Genomic DNA, 19,555 nt, shown 5'->3' with positions numbered 1-19,555 from the left:
GGAGTGTGGTTGATTTTGGAACAATAAGGGATCTGCAAGGAAGTTTTGGGAGCCCAGCCGCGGTCCCTGCCTCAGGCATAAAGTATGAGAAACTATTTTCAATCGCCACCGCTCAGAATAATCAGGAATAGCAAAGAAGACCTTGAGGATGTCATATAGTATACATTGAAACGTAGTTTCTGCAGATATGTAGCGTGATAATATAATTCGGTTACTTTCCTGATACTTGAAGTGCTTAGGGACGGTTTGCCCTAACAAATTATTTATTTGATAGCTTGTCTACGCAGTCCTGAGATTCGAATCAGGATTTCTGATCCATTCCACTTCAATTCTGTACATGTACCTAGGAAGCTTGAACTTCGCAGAGCTTCGCAAAACTTCCGTCAAGACCTTCAACGACAAAGACTGCGCTCGCCAACTAATCCCTATGCTCAACAGATGGAGCATGATCACGTTTGTTTCCACCCTGCGTCTCCAGATCTATATCCTTTCCCCCACCATGAGCTGCACTGGGCCCATCAAAGATGACAGCAATCTCCTCCAGAGTAGGTCCCTTGGTCTCTGGAAAAGTCCACCATACCACAACGAATTCAACAACCAGCCATCCAACGAATATGCAGAACAGCCTCCAACCTATAGCATCCAGCCCCACCGGGATAGCAAACGTTGAGAAAAGAATAAAACCAAGATTCCAGAACTGAAATACCGCCATACCACGAAGACGGAGGTTGAAAGGCACGATTTCCGTGATATACAGCCCAAGGTTAGGTGCTAGACCAAGGTTGTATGCTGGAGAAAAGAGGTAAACGAAGGCAACTACAGCGATGCCAGCGGAACGGTTGCTGGAGTCGCTGTCGAAGACGCCGCTACCTGCTGTAATTGCGATAAGGCAGAAGAAGACAAGGACAAGGGCAGCAAGGAAGAGCTTTCGTCGACCTACTCGAGCTGGGAGTGTGGCAAAATATAGTGACGAAAACCAGGATAGCATCTGTGATGTTGCGTTGATGAGGGTCTGTTGCAAGCTCGAGGTGAGTCCGACTTGAGCTAGGATGGGGGAGAGGTAATATGAGATGAAAGCGTTGCCCGACATTTGACTGATGCAAGCACACCATGTAAGAATGAAGAAGCGCTTCCGATTCCCGGGGGTCCGCATAAACTCCCAGTATTTATTGAAGATATTGCCGTCCTCATTCATCCTCTCAATTGTCATAGCCTGTCGTATTTCCTGGTATTCAAACTGAACAAGCGGATCGTTCTCATTGCCCTCGGCATGGTACTTGGCCAGCATTCTCAGTGCGTCCTGCTCACGCCCGCGAGAAATCAGCCAACGAGGGCTCTCGGGGACAAAAAGAATACCGACTAGCTGTATCAATGAAGGAAGGCCTTGGAGAAGTGAGGGCACCCGCCAGGACCAGGTGTTGTTGATCCTAAACGAGCCAAATGTTGTCCAAGCAGCGACAATAGAGCCTAGAGCATATGATGTATTGAACATTGCAGTTGCAGTAGCGCGCTGCTTAGGATGCGCAATCTCAGCAACAAGAGGGCCCCCGGATGCCTGGAGAAGCACTGCCCCAGCGCCAATGATGCCTCGGGAAACCACGAACATGGAAAGGTTTTGGGCAGCACCTTGAAGCGCAGCTCCAATAATGCAGATAACAGCCCCAGTGACGATACCCCAACGTCGTCCGAGGTGGTCATTGAGTGTGGAGATGAATGGCACTGCAATGAGACCCCCTATAGGGTAGGCACCGTTAAAAAGACCCAGAGTAGCACCCCTGGGCTCGCCGAAATACGAGCGCCATCCTTCAACTGCCTGGAGACCGTTCATCATAGAGCCGTCGAACCTGTTTGTAGCACGTGTGGGTTAGTTGGTTGCCAACATGGTCTGTAGATGGCTTTCCGAATAAAGAACGTAGTACGTACCCTAAAGTGAAGATCGAGAGGAGCGGAAAGAACATGAGAAGGTTCATCGTTCGCAAGTTTGGATGATGCCACCATTGTTTGGGGTCGATGGTGCCCTCAGGCATGGCCCCGGCAGTAGCCTCGGGCACATTATCCCTGTCCTGGTCATGGCCTGCCATCTTCGTTATACTGTGTTCCCGCTGTCAGGCAAATTGTTGCGATTGACATTGTGGCAGGGCTCGGAAAGCTTCTTATCGAGCCAACAGTAAGGCAAGCAAGGTCCTCCCATCCTCAGCTCGGCTCAAGATCTACCGAATAACTGAGGGGGTGGCTTGTTGTCCAAGATAAATTGATATGTCCAGTGTCCAGTGTCCAGTGTCCAGTGTCCAAAGAGAGGTCGAAGACCAGGTCTAGGTGGCCCCGAAAGCTCATCCGAGCCCTCTCCTTAGGTCTGGGCATGTAACATTCTAGAGCTTGGAAGGCTACATGCGCCGTACTGATAGGATGAGAGCAGTGTAAGTGGAACTCGGCCCGAGAAGCGACAAAAAAGGAGTCCTGTTTCGGATAGTCACGTCTACTTACGTTACGTGACTGGTCGACTGACTGCATCTCTATTGCCTAGCATCGGGCTCACGTTGCGCTGCCGGTTTGCGTTCTTTCTCACTGGCCTCTATGTTTTCGATCTGTTGGTTTGTACATATGACCAAGGTGCGCTCCACAGCACTGGCCTTGTCCCGCGGGGCCCCAGGTTTCCATGTCCATCTTAGTCTCAAGACGAGGTGTTATGCAGGTTGCTTACTGTGGAGTACATCCACTAGTAGATAGACCATCCTAAACGGGACGATGAATCGCCGGAGATTAGCCGGTAGCGTCCTTCTCATCGTACGGAATATCGCTTGCCTGAACACAGGCTGTAACCGCAGATCTTGAATACATCAAGTCTGGTTGCCGGTCTTAGGACTAGAAACTGCCAAATCACGTTGCAGTCATCGGAGTATCACACAGCGAGCAGCCGAGACCCCCGGAGGATTGTGTAGCGAGTACTGGTTTATCAAATGACTCCTTCAGAGCTATTGGGTGGCCAAGAGCCCATTTCAAGTCTCTCGAGGACAAGAACATTTTTGTGATGGCTACTCAATGGGACAATTCATGGATCTGGCATCCAGAATGGATCGAGAAGCCTGCATCCTCCTCTGCTGGCGCATTTGTGCACTTCCGCAAGTTTATCACTTTGGACGTGGTTCCTAATGACCCTGTGAATATCGCAATTACCGCAGACACGCGATATAAACTGTATGTGAACTCATGCTTGGTTCATGCTGGTCCCGTCAAAGGGGATACACAGATGTGGTTTTATGATGTTGTCGATATCCAGCCATACCTCTGTACTGGAAGGAATCACATCGCGGTCCACGTTCTGCGATTCTATTATGGTTCCCAGTTTGCAGCCAGCTTTCCTCGAACCGCCTATCCAGGGCTTTACGTCAGAACCGAGCCTCTAGGAGCTGCCAACGAGACGATTTCTTTCAAACTCCAGGGAGACGAGTCATGGGAGACAGCCATCGATCCCTGTATAGTTCTTCCCACGAGCTCGAACTTTGATTTCTTCCTCCAGATCTTCGAGCAGGTCGACGGGACAAAGAACAATAAGCTTGACTGGGTTGCCGCGAAGCCATACAGCTTCATGGTCAGTCACGGTCTCGCCGCTCCGTGGAACCTTTACCCTCGAATGATCCCTTTCCCTCGCCTCCAACCAACCAACCTTACCGCGGTACACAATATAAGAAGTACAGAATCTCGCGAGGTGTGGGATGCTCTTCTTGGTTATGGTTCGAAGGGTAATTCAGGAATCCTCCTGCCAAAGGGCACAACGCATCATGTTGAATTCGGTGTCGACCATCACACAACGGCATATGTCACGTTCCGTTTCGCAAGGCCCTCCACTAGTGGTAGCAGGATCGCTGTTACCTGGTCTGAGGGCTATGAAGATGAGCCCATCAAACTCCCTTTTGATCGAAATAAGGGAGATAGAGCAGACACAACCAAGGTCATTGCCGGCCCAAAGGACGATTACATATTCGGTGGCTTCTGTTTAGATGAGCCGTTAGGGTATGACGACGCGGAAGAAGACGATGAGATTTTTGCCCCTTTTCACTTTCGAACGTTCCGCTACTTCGCCCTTGACATTGACGTCGCCAAGAACGCGGACCTGGTACTCAAGGATATCAGTATCGTCAAGACAAATTACCCCATCCAGGTGTTGGCCTCATTTCCTCAAGTTCAGGTCGAAGTTGGAGACTCGACGTGGTTCCATCAGCTTTGGAATGTCAGTGTACGCACGCTGGAAAATTGTATGCATGACTGCTATGAAGATTGCCCATTCTTTGAGCAGCTCCAATATGCCATGGACACAAGAAGCTCCGCCCTCTTCACTTACTTCATATCTAGGGATGATCGCCTTGCGAAACAGGCAATAATCCAGCTGTACAACTCCTTCCAGCCTGCTCTGGGATTGACGGCTAGCCGTGCCCCTTCGCATCATCTCCAGATAATATCGCACTTTTCTCTATTCTGGATATGCATGGTTACGGACCATTACGAGCATTTCGGTGATGCAGATTTTGCCACACAGTTTTTGCCTGTGATCGAAGGGGTTCTCGACAGTTTTCATCGCCGTGTTGACCAGGAAAGTGCCCTTGTCCGGGTTTCTCAGTTCTCTGGAGACTGGGCCTTTGTCGATTGGACCGAGGCATATCATCCGATGGGAGTTCCACCAGCGGGTAAAGCAACTGGGTTTATGACATACACGAACCAACTGTACGCATATGCGTTGCAGAGACTGAGTGGATTAGAACTGTGCCTAGGCAGGCAATCGCGTTCTGCTGAGCATGCCCGACGCGCTGAATCCATTGCCAGAGCTGTTCGGGCCCATTGTTACGATGGCACATATTTCACTGACGGTCTGGCTAGACTGGCTGAGTCGAGCCATTATAGTGAGCACAGCCAAATATGGGCCGTACTATGTGGAGCCATAACTGGAAAAGACGCTGTCGACCTTTTGAGCCGTTCGCTGGCATCCCCACGTCGTGGGATTGAAGAGACACGTGAGCTCACAAAGCCGTCAATCGCAATGGCATTCTACACCCTGCGTGCCTTATCGGCTGCTGGCGACGGAGTCTACGAAGACCGCTTTCACGACTTCTGGGAGCCCTGGAGAAAGCAGCTTGAGCTCAATATGACAACTTGGGTTGAAGATTATATCACTCAGAGATCAGACTGTCATGCATGGGGTAGTTTGCCGCTGTACGAGTACGCTGCCGAAGTTGTTGGATTGAGACCTGTTATGAGTGGTGGTGAGAGAGTTCTTATGTTCAAGCCACGAGTCTGTCTCTTCAAGGTGTTCGAGGCCAAGGTTCCAGTTGAAGGCTCAGTTGACAAGCCCGTAGTCGCCCGGGTGAGATGGGATAGAGAAGAAGGGGGTGCCACCAACTTGTCCATTGCATGGGAGGGCGATGAGAACGTTAAGAATGGAAGCCTGCCATCCATTCATGTTCATCTGCCCGGCAGAGAGCAGGAGACGATGAAGATGCTTGAAGATAGAAGCTGGAGACTGTAATTAGTTTAGTGAGTCAATGGGATGGAGAGATGCATGTGGTTTGAAGAAACAAAGTCAAGTGTAGTCAACTTAGGATCCTGTCGATGCCTCAGGCAAATTATTGGTGCCTTCCGGACCCAAGGCGATAATCAGCGATTGGCGTCTCCACGATCCACAATCCCGATTCCACATTCTCCGTGAACCTGTCTAAAGCTACAAACATTCCGGTCCATTCATTCTTGAATCGGCTTTGTTTTTTGTCCGCCGGGGAAGCTCTACTACCTTCATTCAGTAAGTTTTGGATACAGCACTTGCTGTGCTACACTAGCTGCGCTGGCCCTCTATCTCTCTCACTTGTGCCCAGGAACTCCCAGCCTCCGGCTGTACTTCAGGGAGTTCTCTGCCAAGACTTGAGCTCGTCCGTGCTTCAGCTTTTGCTTCTCCGCCCACTAAATTAAGCTGCTGTGGAAAAGCTGCCCCGAGCCCTGTTCCTCGTGCTCGTCCTCGAACCTCGTCCTCAGCCTTAATCCCTGCCTCTCACATTTCTTCTTCCTTCGCTTTCTCTCCTTCAAGCTTCCCACAGTCGCTCATTTAGGTGCATTTTGTTTTGGCGTCGCTCACTCGCCCTCTATCAGGCCATCCAAAATCAGCTCCGTTCGTCCTGGAGCCCCTCTTCACCACCGACCCCTACTCCGCGACGCAATCTCGATTTACATTTACCGCCAATCGGCCCGAATCTATAGGAGTCCCTTACTCCTTCCACTCATTACATCGCTCCTCAATTGCACCTTCCCTTCATCGTTCCACAGGCAGGATATACCAGCGAACCTTTGTTTACATCTCGTGATAAACCCAACACCTGATCTCCCTGCTCGCCTCAACCAATGCGACCGAAACCCATACCATTCTCTGGGGACAGTGCAGCTTCCTAATTGCTCTTGATCCCGGCCTTATTATGGCGAATATCCCGCTAAGCGTGAAAAGCAAGCCTGCTGGCCCGGCTCCGTTCCTCCGTGTTACTCCCTCAAATTCTCCTTCTTTGAGACCGCCGACACGTTCCTCCACGAAACCTTCTTTGTATCAATCAGCACTATCCCTCCAGACAGTAATCGGGACAACAACAACTACGCCCAATGGCTTCTCCTACCACGACCAAAGCAGGTCTTTCGCATTCTGCGCTGGTTCCGCTGCGGTTCTTGCAGAGTTAGACGACAACAATAATGCGAATCAGCGCTTCTTTCGTGCGCGGCCATCTGCGAACAGTATAAATCCAATCACGTCATTCTACGATCAGTCTACACCCCCGGCCACACCAGGTGCGAGGACAAAATCCTTGTCGAACATAAAGGCTGTGTCTTACAACGGTATCAACACTCCGTCAAGCGAAGTCATTGAGGCAGCTAGCCCTCGTGTTTGGTCGTCGAGGGAGAAGGTCAAAGCTGTTACCAGTGTCGCTATAAGTCCAAATGGAAGGTTTCTTGCCCTAGGGGAGGTAAGTAAAGGGACCGCATTGCAATGGAATCTACATTAACCCTTGCAGACCGGGTATAACCCTAGAGTTCTGATTTTCTCGACTGCAAAAGATGCACCCCCCGACATCCCACTCTCTATTCTTACGGAACATTCGTTTGGTGTCCGTGCCCTTGCCTGGAGCCCAAACACTCAATATTTAGCCACTCTAGGAGATGTGAATGATGGGTTTCTTTTCGTGTGGTCTATTAGCCTGAAAAATGGTTTGGCCAAGCTCCACTCAACGAACAAATGTACAACTGTTGTTCGTGACATGACATGGCTTGGCCAAGCATTAATAACGTATGTATCTGTGCTGTTCAGCTCGCATTGTAAGTACTGACGCTTTCTAGGGTGGGTGTTCGGCATGTCAAGATCTGGAGGCTTTCGGATGCTAGGCCCGTATCGCCATCTAAGTCCCGCTCGAACGCCGAACAAGCTCCAAGTTCTACGTCCCCGAAGGCGCTTACTGGCAGAAATTGCGTCTTAGGTACATTGGCGGATAACACTTTCACGAGTGCCATTAGCATTTCCGAGTCCGAAGTCGTCGTTGGCACGGATTCTGGGGCGCTGTGCCTTGTGGACGATATCGATGGCAACGCCAAGCTTACTCTCATTCGGTACATGGACTTCGGGATTACTTCATTAACGGCCGACTCGGATCGGTCTTGTATATGGATCGGGGGACGTGGCAGGCGTATGCAGAAATTTGCGTTCGAATCCTTACGGCCCTCCGGCAATCCGCCATCTCCGAGAACCATAAGTAGATCTTCAGTGGAAGCAAAGCCCAAGGAGCCAGCCATCACATGCATCGGCTCGCTTTCCTCTCATCTGGTCACAGTTGATGCGACGAAAGCTATTCATATCTACCCGATCGACCAGTTGAATGATGTAGGCGACCAATGCGAAGGCGGAATTGCCATGCCCGCTCATCGAGACGCCGTTCTTGGAATAGGGCCGCTCGAGACGCCAAACAGGCTGGCGGCCGATTTTTTCACTTGGTCCTCCAAGGGAGTAGTCAAGTTCTGGAATACTCGAGGAGAGTGCTGTGAATCGCGAACAATTACCGTTGAACAACTTCCAGGTGGCGATGATGATACTTCGAATGAGCTAAAGGTCCTTCGAGCCAACAGCGACATGGAATTTTTTGTCTCTGGTGATAAACTCGGTGTTCTCCGGTATTGTTCCATGTTCGCGATGATCACAAACTTACTAATCTCGCGTTAGAGTATTGCACGGACAACCGTGGAGGTGTGTCCATGAAGTCCGAGCCCACGGTGGTGAAATTACGGATATCGCCTTGTGTGAGACTTCCGACTCCTGCGTTGTTGCCACCTCTGGTCGCGATCGAATGGTACAGCTTTTCGAGCGGCGCGAGAGTAGCCTCCAGTTGATCCAAACTATGGACGATCATGTTGGGGCTGTGGGCCAGCTCCTGTTTGTTCACGGAGGTCAAAAGATGCTGTCATCGTCGGCGGATCGCACTATTATTATCAGAGACCGCGTGACTCGCGAAGACAGCGGGTCTACCGTCATTGCTTATTTGATTTCCCGAGTGATTACGCTAAGGTCATCGCCAGTGTCAATGGCACTCTCCCCAGACGATCCGGACAGCCTGATCTTCGCGAATGTGGATCGTTGCGTTTACCAATATGATATGAGCTCGGGTCGACATGTTCATTCTTTCCGTGCTGGGGATTCCGACTCTAACGACACTGTGGTGATGGGCTCGTTGACAGTAACCTCTGCCGTCTCTAACCACAGCCCGAAACTGCTTATCGGAGTATCGGGCACAGACAAATCGATCCGCATATATGATTTGGAGAAGGGGGCCCTTCTTACTGGTGAATTTGGACATACCGAAGGGGTCAGCGACGTTAGATTGCTTGAGAAACATACCAACACTCCAGATGATTCACCAGAGCGAATCTTGATTAGCTCAGGTATCGATGGGGTTGTCATGATCTGGAAAATATCAATACAGCTACAGCAGCCTCCAGAACTCACGCAACCAACGCAGCCAACTCCTAACGAGCATGAGGAGGAGAATCCCGCAAAAGAGTTAACCGTCTCAAAGCCCCCTTTACGAAGAGTACTGTCGCGATCTGAGCTTGCCGGTTTTCAGCGTCCGGATAATACGACAGCGGCTGCGACCCCCACCCCAGTGCGTGAACCGGCTCCGCCTCTCTTACGCAGATTCTCGAGGGTATCCGTAATGCCTTCAATGAAGAACGGAGTTGCACCTGCAACACCTCCATCTGCACCGACTCGTCGCTCGCCTACCTCGAGCAGCCGTCATGAGAGACTGCGCAACTCTCCGTCACCGCCCAGCCCCAAATCAACCGGTGGGCGGAGGGGCACGGAGCCGCGCAGCTCTCGGAATGGTGTCCATTGTTCATCTCTGGACTTTCGTGCACGTGCTCGTGGAAAAAGCGAGTTTGGGAGTCTGAACATGTCTACTGAGCAAGTATGCCGCACGCTGAAAGCCTACAGAAGGAAGCTCAATGGGTCTACGGAACCTCTGCATTCTCAGAAGGAGCTTGAACGCGAACTTGCCCTCACTCTCCGAATTCTAAATTCCCGAGCGAAGAAGATCGATTCTGGCGAAACGGAGACTGAAAGCAGCGGTAAAGAGAACGAAAGGATACCTCCTCCAACACCTATTCCGAACAAGACCGGGCGTATCCCTCGCCGAATTCCGTCAACGCCCAACCTGAGCCAGAAAAAACTGCCTCGATACTCCCGGCGGCGCTCTCTTGATGCGGCTGGGGAGGGCTGAGATTACCAAGCCAGATTCTCGTTTTCGCTCACCATACTTTTTCTCTGTCCCTCTGGCTATTGCCCTTCCTCTCATTTCCCTTCTTCTTTAATCCTTACCGGCGTTTCTTGGTGATGTGGGATTTCGCTTGGCGTTTATATTGATAGACCTTTGCTCTTGCAAAGCAGGTGTTGTGTTTCGTTGCATCTTGTCCTAGCATAGCAGGTGTTCTGATGGATTTTGGGGCATTTGACGGACCGATTTTTCTTTTCTCTTGCGGATGCTTGAGACCTCCATGGGTCTGATCCTCAATCGTTGAACTTTTCTCTTCTTTGAGTGGTTCTTGTTTCTCTCACAACAGCATCATGCCCCCTAACGGTATGCTTTCCCTTTTGAGCCTCTTTTTTTCTTGTCTGCCTGATCTTTGGTCCCCTCGCCCAGCATTTTCAAGGCATTTTCAAGGCATTTTCCTCAATGATACCCAAATTCGGTCAGATTCTGCAGACTCCCCTTTTTTTTGGGACCACAGATTCTAGACATTTATAGAAGTTATATAGACTTCGATCAACTGTGCTAGAGCAATATATACTCTACAACGAGAGCCATTAAATTCAGTAGTGTCAGGATTCGCTTCGGTTATAGTATTATTTTCCTGTATCCGAGAGCAGCAACATAGTCGTCGCTGAATTCGGCGTAAGGGCACTTAGCTTCTAAGGCGCATAGCTTTTCTTCCCTTTCGTTATCCCCTACCCTATAACGCAGCTAGCAACTTAGGGCCAGTATCCGTGGGCTCAGGCTTGCCTCAAATCATGCTATCCATATCTTTTAGTACAGGTCGCTGCGGTCTGAGAAGGGAAGGAACAATCGGCGTAATTATAATGTAGAAATACAAGATATATCGCTTTCATTTGGGCGACGCAATCGCACTAGCACTAGATAGTTCATTTCAATTGTATGTGCCACTTGCACGATGGGCGAATTTGCCCCTATCTCGCGGATACTCAATCTAATCCTAGTTAGAGTTTCGTCCCTTCAGCGGGGGATAGATGTCCTTCATAGTCCGAAAGACAAACACCAACAATAGGCACCACAGGAAGATCATGCCAGGTCTCTCATAGACTTGATCCCCCTTAGATACATCACAAGGGACCTCCTCAGGAAGCCTTCAATTTCGCAAGATTCTCCCGCAAAAGACACCCCAATTTCCCACCGGCATAATCCGTGATACAGTCTGCCAACGCAACTGCTTTCCCAGCCCAACGCTGACACTCTTCATCTGCAGAGGCCGAGAAGAACTCGGCGGCCTGGTTAAAGGCGGTGATTGCAAGCCACTCCAGTTCTTCTCTTGGATATCTCGGGTTATCGCGGGCGAGGAAGAGGGCTTGGTCGAGAACTGATTCGGCGAGGATGTACTCTTTGCCCTGGTGGGAGAGACTGAAGAGGATACGGAAGTAGCGTGGTAGGGTCTCGCTGAAGGTGGAGGTTAGAGTGTTGAGGTACGGTAAGGGGGAGGAGTGGAGGGTTCGGACTAGTTGCTGTGATTGTTGTTATAATCCACACTTTGTGGAATGGGGATATAAACGGGTACCTTGACAGCCCGTGATATGCATGATGAAGAAGCTCCAGATTTGAGGATACAGTCGAGGAAGTAGGAGGCTAGCTTGCCATCTACTATGGGCTTCGAAGTCTCGAGGATCTTTTCGAGGTCATGCCATTGCTGGAGAAATATGGCGGCGTCAAAGTCCATGAAGAGCAGAATACGGTACTTCTCGAGCCAAGTGACATGTTGATCAGTGGAAATGGATTGGATCCGGGGGTGGACCTGTTTCATTGCTTCGCGAATCTCGTTGTACTGGGTTGTCTAGGCTGGGTTAATGGTTGGCAATAAGTACGCCTTTCTCCTCTTTCTTACCTTCACTGCAATACTCTCTTCGCTTCTGGCGTCCTTGGTTATAATTGCAAGTAGAAAGTACGTGCAATGTAGGTAACAGTTAACGGAATCGAGCTTCGCCTCGAAGTCAGTTCCGCGCTCCACGATCTCCGTAAACTGTAGAATACAACATGATTTAGACCGGATACGAAGCAAATAATAGGTTGAATTACCTCTATGGCAATCTTAAGCAACCTGATAGTTGCTTGTGGGGTTGCAGAGCCATGATTCTCCAGGGCAATGGCATAGCTTCTACAAGCAAGCCAGTATAAATCGGTAGCGGGGAATATGCTCTTCTGTCCACGGCCGACTGTAATAAGTACTAGAAAATTAAAGTTAAAGGCCTGTGGCACAGATTATCCTCGGGCAGGGCATACTGGACTCAAGAAGAGGCACGACATGCTCAAGGTGGTTCTTGGCCGCTCCCATCGTGCAAATGCTGCTGATCAGGTATTTCGCAAGCTGTGATAACTGCCGCTGGTCCAGGTCACTGTCTGACCCAGTTATTAGGCCACCAAAGCTCTGAACTGCGACCTCTATCTTCCCTAGCCGCAATGCACCTGATATGCATGCCTGGATATACGTGGTACCCGCTTGGAGCTGGCCGAGTAATTCAAGATATACCGTGGCTTGATCAGATTAGCGAAGAACTCCCCCATAAGACACATGACATACCAAGCAAACTGTTTTCACGTGAAAGAGCAAGCTTGTACAGCATGTACAGCGTTCGGGGACAGGCTTTGCAGCTCGCAGGCGCTGTATCGATAATTCTTTGTGCAGAGTGCTCGAGCTTGTCCAGGACACAGATAATCCATTTTCTGTTCATATAAGTAAGTATCATGTTTTTCTTTTGGCATAGACGAACCCACCGAAAGAGATGGGTCTCAGTGCCTGGCGTAATTCGGAAGATTGGTTGTTTTAGATTCAGAGCGAAGCAGCACCATTCTTCCGCCATACTGATTGAACCTCTAGCCACCAGTTTGTCAATTCTTTTCCAGATAGGCTGTCGTCTATTAGTTTGCTAAAGTGCTACCATAGGTATCCGACCTACCATTAAAGAAGCGCTTGTGGCGTCCTCGCTGAGTCTGTCCAAGCCATTTTTCGTCAACTGACAAGCTACTGTTTCAGCCAGCGGAAGATGATCTTGGTCTATACTTGATAAAGCGTAAATGATGGAGACGAAGATTTTCTCCATCCATTGTCTTTTGGTCTCTGGGTCCAGCGAATCAAGCTTAGCGAAAAGCTGGCCGCAAGCTTTAACAAACCGCTCTGGGCTGATTGCAGTTAGTACAGTACGCACACAGGGTCATCTCGCTTTACCTCGAGTTCTTGGATTTCAGGAGATAATGATACAATCTATGGTCGAATCTCAGTACCGCGGGATCAAAAAGGAGTATAAAGGCTCACAGTGTGACACTCGCCGCACTGTTATCCATTGCCTCGATGGACGACTCCAGCGCTGACTTGATTTAGACTCTGTTTTGCTTAGAACCTTAGACTAGACTCACCCAAGAAGAATTCCTGGCCAATTTCCCCCTTCTTGCTGAAATTTTCAAGAGAAAGTGCAAGTACAGGAAACTGATCACCATACTCCTAGGGCAGAGGGTTAGTACAGTGACCATCATCAAACGGAGGTCTTTCACTTGCCTTTCCTAGTAGCTCCAGTGCTTTCTGCAGGCGATTGTTAGGGTCAGGTTGGGTAGAATGAAGGCGTGCCCGGGCTATATAATCAGCTTAGGATCGCATTGCAAGTCGATTCTATCTTACTAAAAGCGTGCAGAATCAACAGCCGATTGTCCTTTGGATATTGGCCAGTGTCATGACCTTCTTCAGCCTCGCATGATGCCAGTGCCCTGTCCAGCCACACCAACGCAGTCTCATATTGGCCGTGAGAGAGCGCATTGTCCCCAATCTCATAGCATATATTCGCGACAACACGCCGTTGCCCATTCGTTTTGATTTCGGGGACCTTGGAGAATAAGTGATCTGCAATGTCAATTCGGTTCTCTGACCAGGCCTGATCGCTAGTGGTTAGCAAGAACACATTAGGATATGCGAAATGTGGGTGTTCACAAGGTATATCCGAAGCATATAGTATTCGGTGGCAACAACTTCAAGCTCTGGGTTAGGGCTTTTTTCGGCGGGTCCAATCTCTAGGGCATCCAATCTTATAGCCACCGAGCTTATTATCCTCTGGCCTAGTTCGACAAGCTTGTTGTCTGTTTAAACCGTTAATGTACGCTTGATATCCAACTCATCATGGTAAACGACGTACCGAGACAGGGTTTGATGGCTTGAGATGCAAGCTCGAGAATTCGGAGGCTCCCTGGGCCAAGGTTAGCCCTGCCCTAGATCGCATGTTGAGTAGGGCTCCAAAATGCCTTACTTTGCGCGACCCTTACGCAGTTAGGTGTAGCAGCATCAAGCATCGCGTATGCTAAAGCTCTCACTTTGTCGGACTTAGCAAAGTAGAGCTTCGGGGCTTCGGAGCCCCCAAGAGATATCCTATCAGAGTACTATACCTTTGCACAACAGCACAGAATATTTATCTCCATGACCACTTATCACACTCAGCAAACATGAATTCCATAACTTCGTTCCCTCGTTATCAAGTCGACGACGGATAGAGGAAGGATAGCTTGTTTCCGTAAAGCCAAAGCAGCGCAGTGTTTCGTCAAGAGCCTCAAGGCTATTGCCGCTGACGAGGCTCTCCGGGTTGTCATTCTGCGTGAGTTCATTGAGGAGATTTGTAGCAAGCTCTGGCAAAGAAATAACATGGTCGGTGAGGTGGTTTATTTGCAGGAGCTAAGTGTTTTGCTGTGCTCACCTAGTACAGACTCCGCCTGCCCACTGAGACTCTGTTTTGTTAGCATGATGATTGGTGGGTCTATCTCTCTCTCATTTAGACACTTGGTGGAAAGTTCGTGCTGGTTAATCAATCGAAGCCAAGGAAGGTCATGGGAAGTAATGGGTGCAAGACTGAGCTGGAATTGGTGGGTGAGGACAAAGGTGACAAAGCTCCCGTTCGTGTCGAGATCTATACTCCGTAGAAAGGACATGATCTCCCAGTATCCGGGGTCTGGGTAAATAGGCGAAAAAGCTGGAGTCTACCACAACCTCAAAGAAGACCAGCTCCAAGCTGACCTGTTCTTGATGGTTATTCCTGGATAAGATAAGCTAAAGTCCTTATATCCTTTTGAAGGTATACATCGACCTCGTACGCGGAGCTGTATACCATCCCGTCCTTTCAAAGTAATACTGTCCACAACAGAACAGTCATTATTTGGTAGCAGATCAAACCAAAAGACAAGTCCCGATGCACATCCATTAATGAAATAATATCATACAGCATAGTTCGCAAGATTGCAATGGTATATACGAGAAATAAACATAGAATGTTAAGCCGAAGAAGACCTAACTTGGATAGGTCCATGTGATTCGAAAAACCCCTCAATACTGGATAAAATGTCGTCACGACCCCCGATAAACGCCGATTTTGATGACAGATAAGGGTGAAAAAAAGAAACGTAATTATTTGCTTTTCCGTTGCGATGGTAGGAAGTTGCCAACGATAAGTGAGGGACTGGACATAGGTTAGATCAAGTACGAGGCGGCACGCGCTCGAGTCTAGGTCAACTTACATATTATGGTTGTCTCTGCGAATAGTGAAGGAGAAACAGCATCGTATTCCGTCAGAGGGCGTGGAAGCATTGGGGTTCTTCAGGGTACAGCTCGTGAGCATTGCTTTCTGCGTGTTGTCGAAGGCAATGGCGCCGAACTTTTCCCAGTAGCTCACGAGTTGGTCTTCGACCACAATCTCGTGGATCGCCAGTTTGCCCTACATCAAAAGTATGTTAGTGACTGGAGAGCGAATAATGGCCTGGGACTCACATCTCTGAGAACCTCGATCGGAACACCAATTAACTCGGCCATCTCTTTGTTACCACGGAAGATCTCGCCCGTTCGTCTCCAGCAACATGCAGGTATAGCCATACTAGCGAAGACACGGTCATACTCCATGAGACTCCGTTCGAACCACATCTCCACCAGTATAAGTTCAACATCCGTCAGGCTCTGCATCCTCTCTCGGAACTTCGGGCGAAACTTGTCTAACTGTCGAAGGATCTTTTGTCGCGACGACTGCTGTAGGTTCTTCTCCATGTATTGGTTGAGTCTTGCGTAGCCCTTGACATAATTGAACGGTCGCAGGAGGCCGGCATCGTACTTCGCTTTGAGGAGCTTGTTCATACGCTCTTCTGGTGGATCAGAGCCGGAGGGATCAGCCGCAGTCATGTAGTATGTTTCCCTCGCCTTGTCATTTCCAATAGCGCCAACTGCGCCTGAAGTACTGTCCCCCTGCGTCTGTTGGTTCTGCGGCTGTTGTAATGGTTGGGATTGCTGGAGGAGGGACGGATTGGGGCCGCCCAGAACGGCCATGGAGTTGATTAACGTCGGGTCCGAGTACATTCTCTGCATATCATCGTTCTGGAAAATTCCTCCATCATCTAACAAACTGTTGCTGAGGAAATCGCCGAGAAGGTTGTATTCGTGCGTAACTTCGGGCGCGTTGAACATATATGAAGGATGGAACGTGTGCATATCCTGGAACTGGCTCTGGCCTCCGACCCAGTCATTGTACCCGAGAACTATGAAGTTGTTAGCAAGGCATGCGCGTCGAAGACGCTGCGGATCTCGGTGAGCGCTTACGCTGCTGAGAGGTGACACCTAGGTTCTGGCCTGTCGAAGAAGACATGGGCCCGGGTTGCACCGCATTCATTGAGGAGGACGTAAGGCCAAGAGTCCCATCGGTCAAGATCTGCTGTCCCGCAGCATCTGGAATCTCCACTTTCCTGGGCATCGCGTGGACATTCGGGTATTCGTTGTTTGAGGAGCCCTCTTCGTCTGCCGCAGACTGTTCGTGCTCACTACGCGATCGTTTCGACGGTTCTCTCGGCTCATCATGGCACAGGTGTCCGATATTGCGCTTTATACATCGAGTGCACGGGCGCTCCTTCATTTCAAGGAAACGTCATTGTCAGCATGAATTTGTCCTCTCTCCCAATTGTCATCCCGGGATATGTTCCACAAGGACTCGTGCGGGTGGAATTCAGGGTAGGTCTTACCGAATCGCAGGTCATATGCTGTAACACGTGAGCAAGTGGCCATCCGTTAGCAAATAAACTCCAATGAAGATCATTGTCAGGAAAGTTCTGAGACACCCCAAGCCCATATTTCTTTTTCTAGTCGTAGTATCTGAGGAGGGATAATGGTGTAAGAGGAAGAGGTAGGGTGGAGGCGGGTAGGTGATATGACACCACCCCCACAGGGCAATGAATGGCTTACCGATCGCCGACAGTAGACGCATGCTGCAACACCTTGATTAGCAACGTGGCCTGGAGGTTGTAGCAGAGAGGCAGACGTAGGGAGCCGCTGCGGCAGCCCTGTTGGGATGCACGTTCTTACCATGATTGACCTTGCGGCGTTTCTTTGGGCTGGCGCGAGGCCCCGCAGCAGTATTGTCGGGCTTCGAAGCAGGCGACGTTTGCGCGTTGTCTTTCGCGTTCAGATCGCTTTTGACGGCTACACTTCCCTCTGAAGGCTTTGACTCAGCCATGCCATTGCTGGCGTGCGGCCCGGGGGCTTGTGCACCCGTTTGCGCTGCGGTTTGCTCCGTCATTGATCGCTGGGCGCAAAAAGCTGTCGCGCAGAGACCGGCTCGCTGCTGTGGCTGTTGCTGGTTCGGTCGGAACACAAAAGGTGGAAAGATGGGGACTTGCAGGCACCGGAGTGGGTTCGACGAAAGAGAAGAGGAGCAACCATCGGTTCTGCCGCCTAGCAAATAGAGAGCAACAGTACAGAGGTACAATCTGGAGTCAGATACATGCGACCAGCGACCAGGCTTCCCCGCTGAGAAAGCGGGACTTCAAGTGACCTCGTGTGGCCTCCCGTTCGGCAACCAACAGCCAATTCCCGATCTTCTCCGCATTGGGAAACGCGCGGCTCAGCGAGTCAGAGCCGTAGGTGAACTGCCAACACTCTGCCTCGGAAATACCAGACGTATCCACGGCCATCGACACCCGTTTACTACCCATGTGCGGCCAGACTACCTCGGTCGGACGATATGTAAGAGCTATACAAAGCTTCTACTACTATTTCAATCCTGTTTCTGGAATATACGTCACTTGACATCAAATGTTTTATGCTCACAGGACTAGTACTATGCGCGGAGAGCCAGAGCGAAATCCGCTAAACCGCCATCAATATCGCCGAATGGTCGAAGCTGTACGGAGTAGTATAAGTAAATCTCAAAACACCCTTTATCCAGAGATTTAACCCCCGGACGTCCTGATCTGGTCAAGAGGTTTCGGCATCGACCTAGTGGTTCGTGGTGTTGCATGCTGGCGTCGCCCACCCAAAAGTGTATCTGGTACTTTGTCTATAGGCCTATAAACCATCTGCGCGGACGTTGCTATGTCGCACAAAGAACCCCAACAAATAAGAATGTGCCTGCCCTCCGACGGGCGCGTACTTGGAGCGAGTGATCTTTCGTCACATTCTCCCGTCTTGCTTTCCGTGCATGTACACAGGTGTCGCCGCATAACGTCCTCAATTATCATTAGGATACCAGTGGATGTTTCAAGCCTGGTTGAATCATTCAGTCATTGGGCATCGATGCCAGACTCAACGCGGTCTGAGACCGTGTAATAGCGTCCTGTAGTCCAGCAAGTGGGGCCACATTGCTCTGCATAGATCTCAGATGGTTGTTTAGTTGCTTCAGCAAACTGGACACCTCCGGGTCGTCCTCAAGCTGGAAGATGTCAGTGAAGAGCGCATATTCAAGGTCTCAGAGAACATACCTCATCGAATCCCAGACATGAATCTTTTGCAGTTGAAACTGTGAACTCGGTCCTTCCCCCTGTATCTTGATCGGGTTTCTCAAGTTGCCGGAGAAGGGGATGCTCCTATGGTATCGAGTTAGTGGCAGCACCCGTAACCTTGCCCGGTAGATCAACATACATTTTTCATCTGCCTCTTCCCCTCGGCCTCTACGCGCTTTGCATCCCTTTCCAGTTCCTGTAGTTTCTTCATCTCTTTGGCAAGAAGCGCCTCCTCTTTAGCAATCTCATGCTTCAGCAAGTCAATGCTATCTGTCATCGTCGAAAGCGTAGACTCTAGCGCGCTCTAGGCAAAGAATCAGTATATGCGCGCCAAGCGACAGGCTAGGGAGCCCATACATGTTCCTTCAACGCCGCTTCGTACTCAAAAACCGAGTCTTTCGTCAAAGGAGGAAAAGGCATTCGAGGAAGCCGCTTCCCAAGACTATATCAATTAAGCAGACAACAATTAGCAATTCGCTGGATATATCGGCCACATAGATTCAGCAGCCACGTACTTCTTGACAACCGCCTGGACAGCCGCTTGAGCCTCGTAGCGCTTGCGGTCATTCTGCTGTCGAACAATAACAGGGCGCTCGAGGGCTCGAAACATATCGCGAATCTTATCCTGAGCAGGTTCGGGCAGTGTAGACCATTTGGCTTTGATTGTTCGCTCTGAGATGTGCCGTACCTGGGGCTTCAGGTAGGGGTATGGCTTCGTGCGTCGGTCGTTAGTGTTGATGTCGGGCGCATCATCGGTGCGCTTCCGTTTGGGTGGCATGATGTTTCTGCGGTCCGAGAGTGACGAGAGAGCCTAACTTGCTCGATTGAAGAGTGTGTGACGAAATGAAAGGTGAACCTGAGAGTTGTGTTGATTGTTGCTCCGTCACTGACGCGCCAAGCATTGCGACAATCACATGTCAAGCTTCAAATCCACTAAACCGCATCTGAGAGTGACGAATCAACACCACGACCAGATCTGCTTA

The 19,555-nt window shown here is 50.0% G+C and overlaps 6 protein-coding genes across 6 annotated transcripts; 2 read left to right on the top strand and 4 right to left on the bottom strand.

Moving 5' to 3' along the window:
* Positions 1-155: 155 nt before the first annotated feature.
* Positions 156-2,558, bottom strand: BJX68DRAFT_277093 (general substrate transporter). Its single transcript, XM_071048265.1, has 2 exons — positions 1,924-2,558; positions 156-1,844 (listed from the first exon to the last, which is right to left on the bottom strand). The coding sequence occupies exons 1-2, from the start codon at positions 2,079-2,081 to the stop codon at positions 419-421; spliced, it is 1,584 nt and encodes a 527-aa protein (XP_070897262.1). The 5' UTR covers positions 2,082-2,558; the 3' UTR covers positions 156-418.
* Positions 2,559-2,820: 262 nt separating this feature from the next.
* BJX68DRAFT_240841 (Six-hairpin glycosidase) lies at positions 2,821-5,556 on the top strand. Its single transcript, XM_071040748.1, has one exon. It carries the CDS (start codon positions 3,029-3,031, stop codon positions 5,516-5,518), a length of 2,490 nt encoding a protein of 829 aa, XP_070897261.1. The 5' UTR covers positions 2,821-3,028; the 3' UTR covers positions 5,519-5,556.
* Positions 5,557-6,204: 648 nt separating this feature from the next.
* Positions 6,205-9,957, top strand: BJX68DRAFT_124710 (WD40-repeat-containing domain protein). The gene is made up of 4 exons (XM_071036179.1): positions 6,205-6,989; positions 7,038-7,309; positions 7,360-8,184; positions 8,234-9,957. The coding sequence occupies exons 1-4, from the start codon at positions 6,453-6,455 to the stop codon at positions 9,783-9,785; spliced, it is 3,186 nt and encodes a 1,061-aa protein (XP_070897260.1). The 5' UTR covers positions 6,205-6,452; the 3' UTR covers positions 9,786-9,957.
* A 961-nt stretch (positions 9,958-10,918) lies between these two features.
* BJX68DRAFT_268648 (uncharacterized protein) lies at positions 10,919-14,123 on the bottom strand (the record flags this gene model as incomplete). Its single annotated transcript, XM_071046145.1, has 15 exons — positions 10,919-11,299; positions 11,353-11,625; positions 11,677-11,811; positions 11,868-12,016; positions 12,072-12,323; positions 12,370-12,512; positions 12,564-12,697; positions 12,746-12,968; positions 13,015-13,050; positions 13,102-13,153; positions 13,203-13,287; positions 13,562-13,711; positions 13,768-13,913; positions 13,970-14,020; positions 14,081-14,123. 15 exons carry the CDS (start codon positions 14,121-14,123, stop codon positions 10,919-10,921), a joined length of 2,253 nt encoding a protein of 750 aa, XP_070897259.1.
* Positions 14,124-14,856: 733 nt separating this feature from the next.
* acuM (gluconeogenesis transcription factor RDS2) lies at positions 14,857-17,605 on the bottom strand. Its single transcript, XM_071040747.1, has 7 exons — positions 17,158-17,605; positions 17,038-17,060; positions 16,818-16,835; positions 16,402-16,705; positions 15,586-16,340; positions 15,336-15,532; positions 14,857-15,277 (listed from the first exon to the last, which is right to left on the bottom strand). Exons 1-7 carry the CDS (start codon positions 17,369-17,371, stop codon positions 15,226-15,228), a joined length of 1,563 nt encoding a protein of 520 aa, XP_070897258.1. The 5' UTR covers positions 17,372-17,605; the 3' UTR covers positions 14,857-15,225.
* A 462-nt stretch (positions 17,606-18,067) lies between these two features.
* Positions 18,068-19,450, bottom strand: BJX68DRAFT_124614 (uncharacterized protein). The gene is made up of 5 exons (XM_071036178.1): positions 19,088-19,450; positions 18,930-19,014; positions 18,712-18,876; positions 18,552-18,656; positions 18,068-18,502 (listed from the first exon to the last, which is right to left on the bottom strand). Exons 1-5 carry the CDS (start codon positions 19,348-19,350, stop codon positions 18,350-18,352), a joined length of 771 nt encoding a protein of 256 aa, XP_070897257.1. The 5' UTR covers positions 19,351-19,450; the 3' UTR covers positions 18,068-18,349.
* Positions 19,451-19,555: the final 105 nt, after the last annotated feature.

This window comes from Aspergillus pseudodeflectus, assembly GCF_044049435.1.
Source record: "Aspergillus pseudodeflectus strain CBS 756.74 chromosome Unknown BJX68scaffold_32, whole genome shotgun sequence".
Taxonomy (NCBI): Eukaryota; Fungi; Ascomycota; class Eurotiomycetes; order Eurotiales; family Aspergillaceae; genus Aspergillus; species Aspergillus pseudodeflectus.
This window is presented reverse-complemented; position numbering and strand designations above follow the sequence as displayed.

Bases quoted from the DNA above. Each gene is read 5' to 3' on its own strand.
- BJX68DRAFT_277093 (XM_071048265.1), bottom strand. From the start codon at position 2,081: ATGGCAGGCCATGACCAGGACAGGGATAATGTGCCCGAGGCTACTGCC. The intron at 1,845-1,923 runs GTACGTACTACG...TGCTACAAACAG, and splicing joins CTCTCGATCTTCACTTTAGG to GTTCGACGGCTCTATGATGA.
- BJX68DRAFT_240841 (XM_071040748.1), top strand. From the start codon at position 3,029: ATGGCTACTCAATGGGACAATTCATGGATCTGGCATCCAGAATGGATC.
- BJX68DRAFT_124710 (XM_071036179.1), top strand. From the start codon at position 6,453: ATGGCGAATATCCCGCTAAGCGTGAAAAGCAAGCCTGCTGGCCCGGCT. The intron at 7,310-7,359 runs GTATGTATCTGT...GACGCTTTCTAG, and splicing joins CTTGGCCAAGCATTAATAAC to GGTGGGTGTTCGGCATGTCA. The intron at 8,185-8,233 runs GTATTGTTCCAT...ATCTCGCGTTAG, and splicing joins GATAAACTCGGTGTTCTCCG to AGTATTGCACGGACAACCGT.
- acuM (XM_071040747.1), bottom strand. From the start codon at position 17,371: ATGACGGAGCAAACCGCAGCGCAAACGGGTGCACAAGCCCCCGGGCCG. The intron at 15,533-15,585 runs GTGAGTCCCAGG...CTTTTGATGTAG, and splicing joins CGATCGAGGTTCTCAGAGAT to GGCAAACTGGCGATCCACGA. The intron at 15,278-15,335 runs GTAAGTTGACCT...ACCTATGTCCAG, and splicing joins CGCAGAGACAACCATAATAT to TCCCTCACTTATCGTTGGCA.
- BJX68DRAFT_124614 (XM_071036178.1), bottom strand. From the start codon at position 19,350: ATGCCACCCAAACGGAAGCGCACCGATGATGCGCCCGACATCAACACT. The intron at 19,015-19,087 runs GTACGTGGCTGC...TAATTGATATAG, and splicing joins GTCCAGGCGGTTGTCAAGAA to TCTTGGGAAGCGGCTTCCTC. The intron at 18,877-18,929 runs GTATGGGCTCCC...TTCTTTGCCTAG, and splicing joins AAGCGGCGTTGAAGGAACAT to AGCGCGCTAGAGTCTACGCT.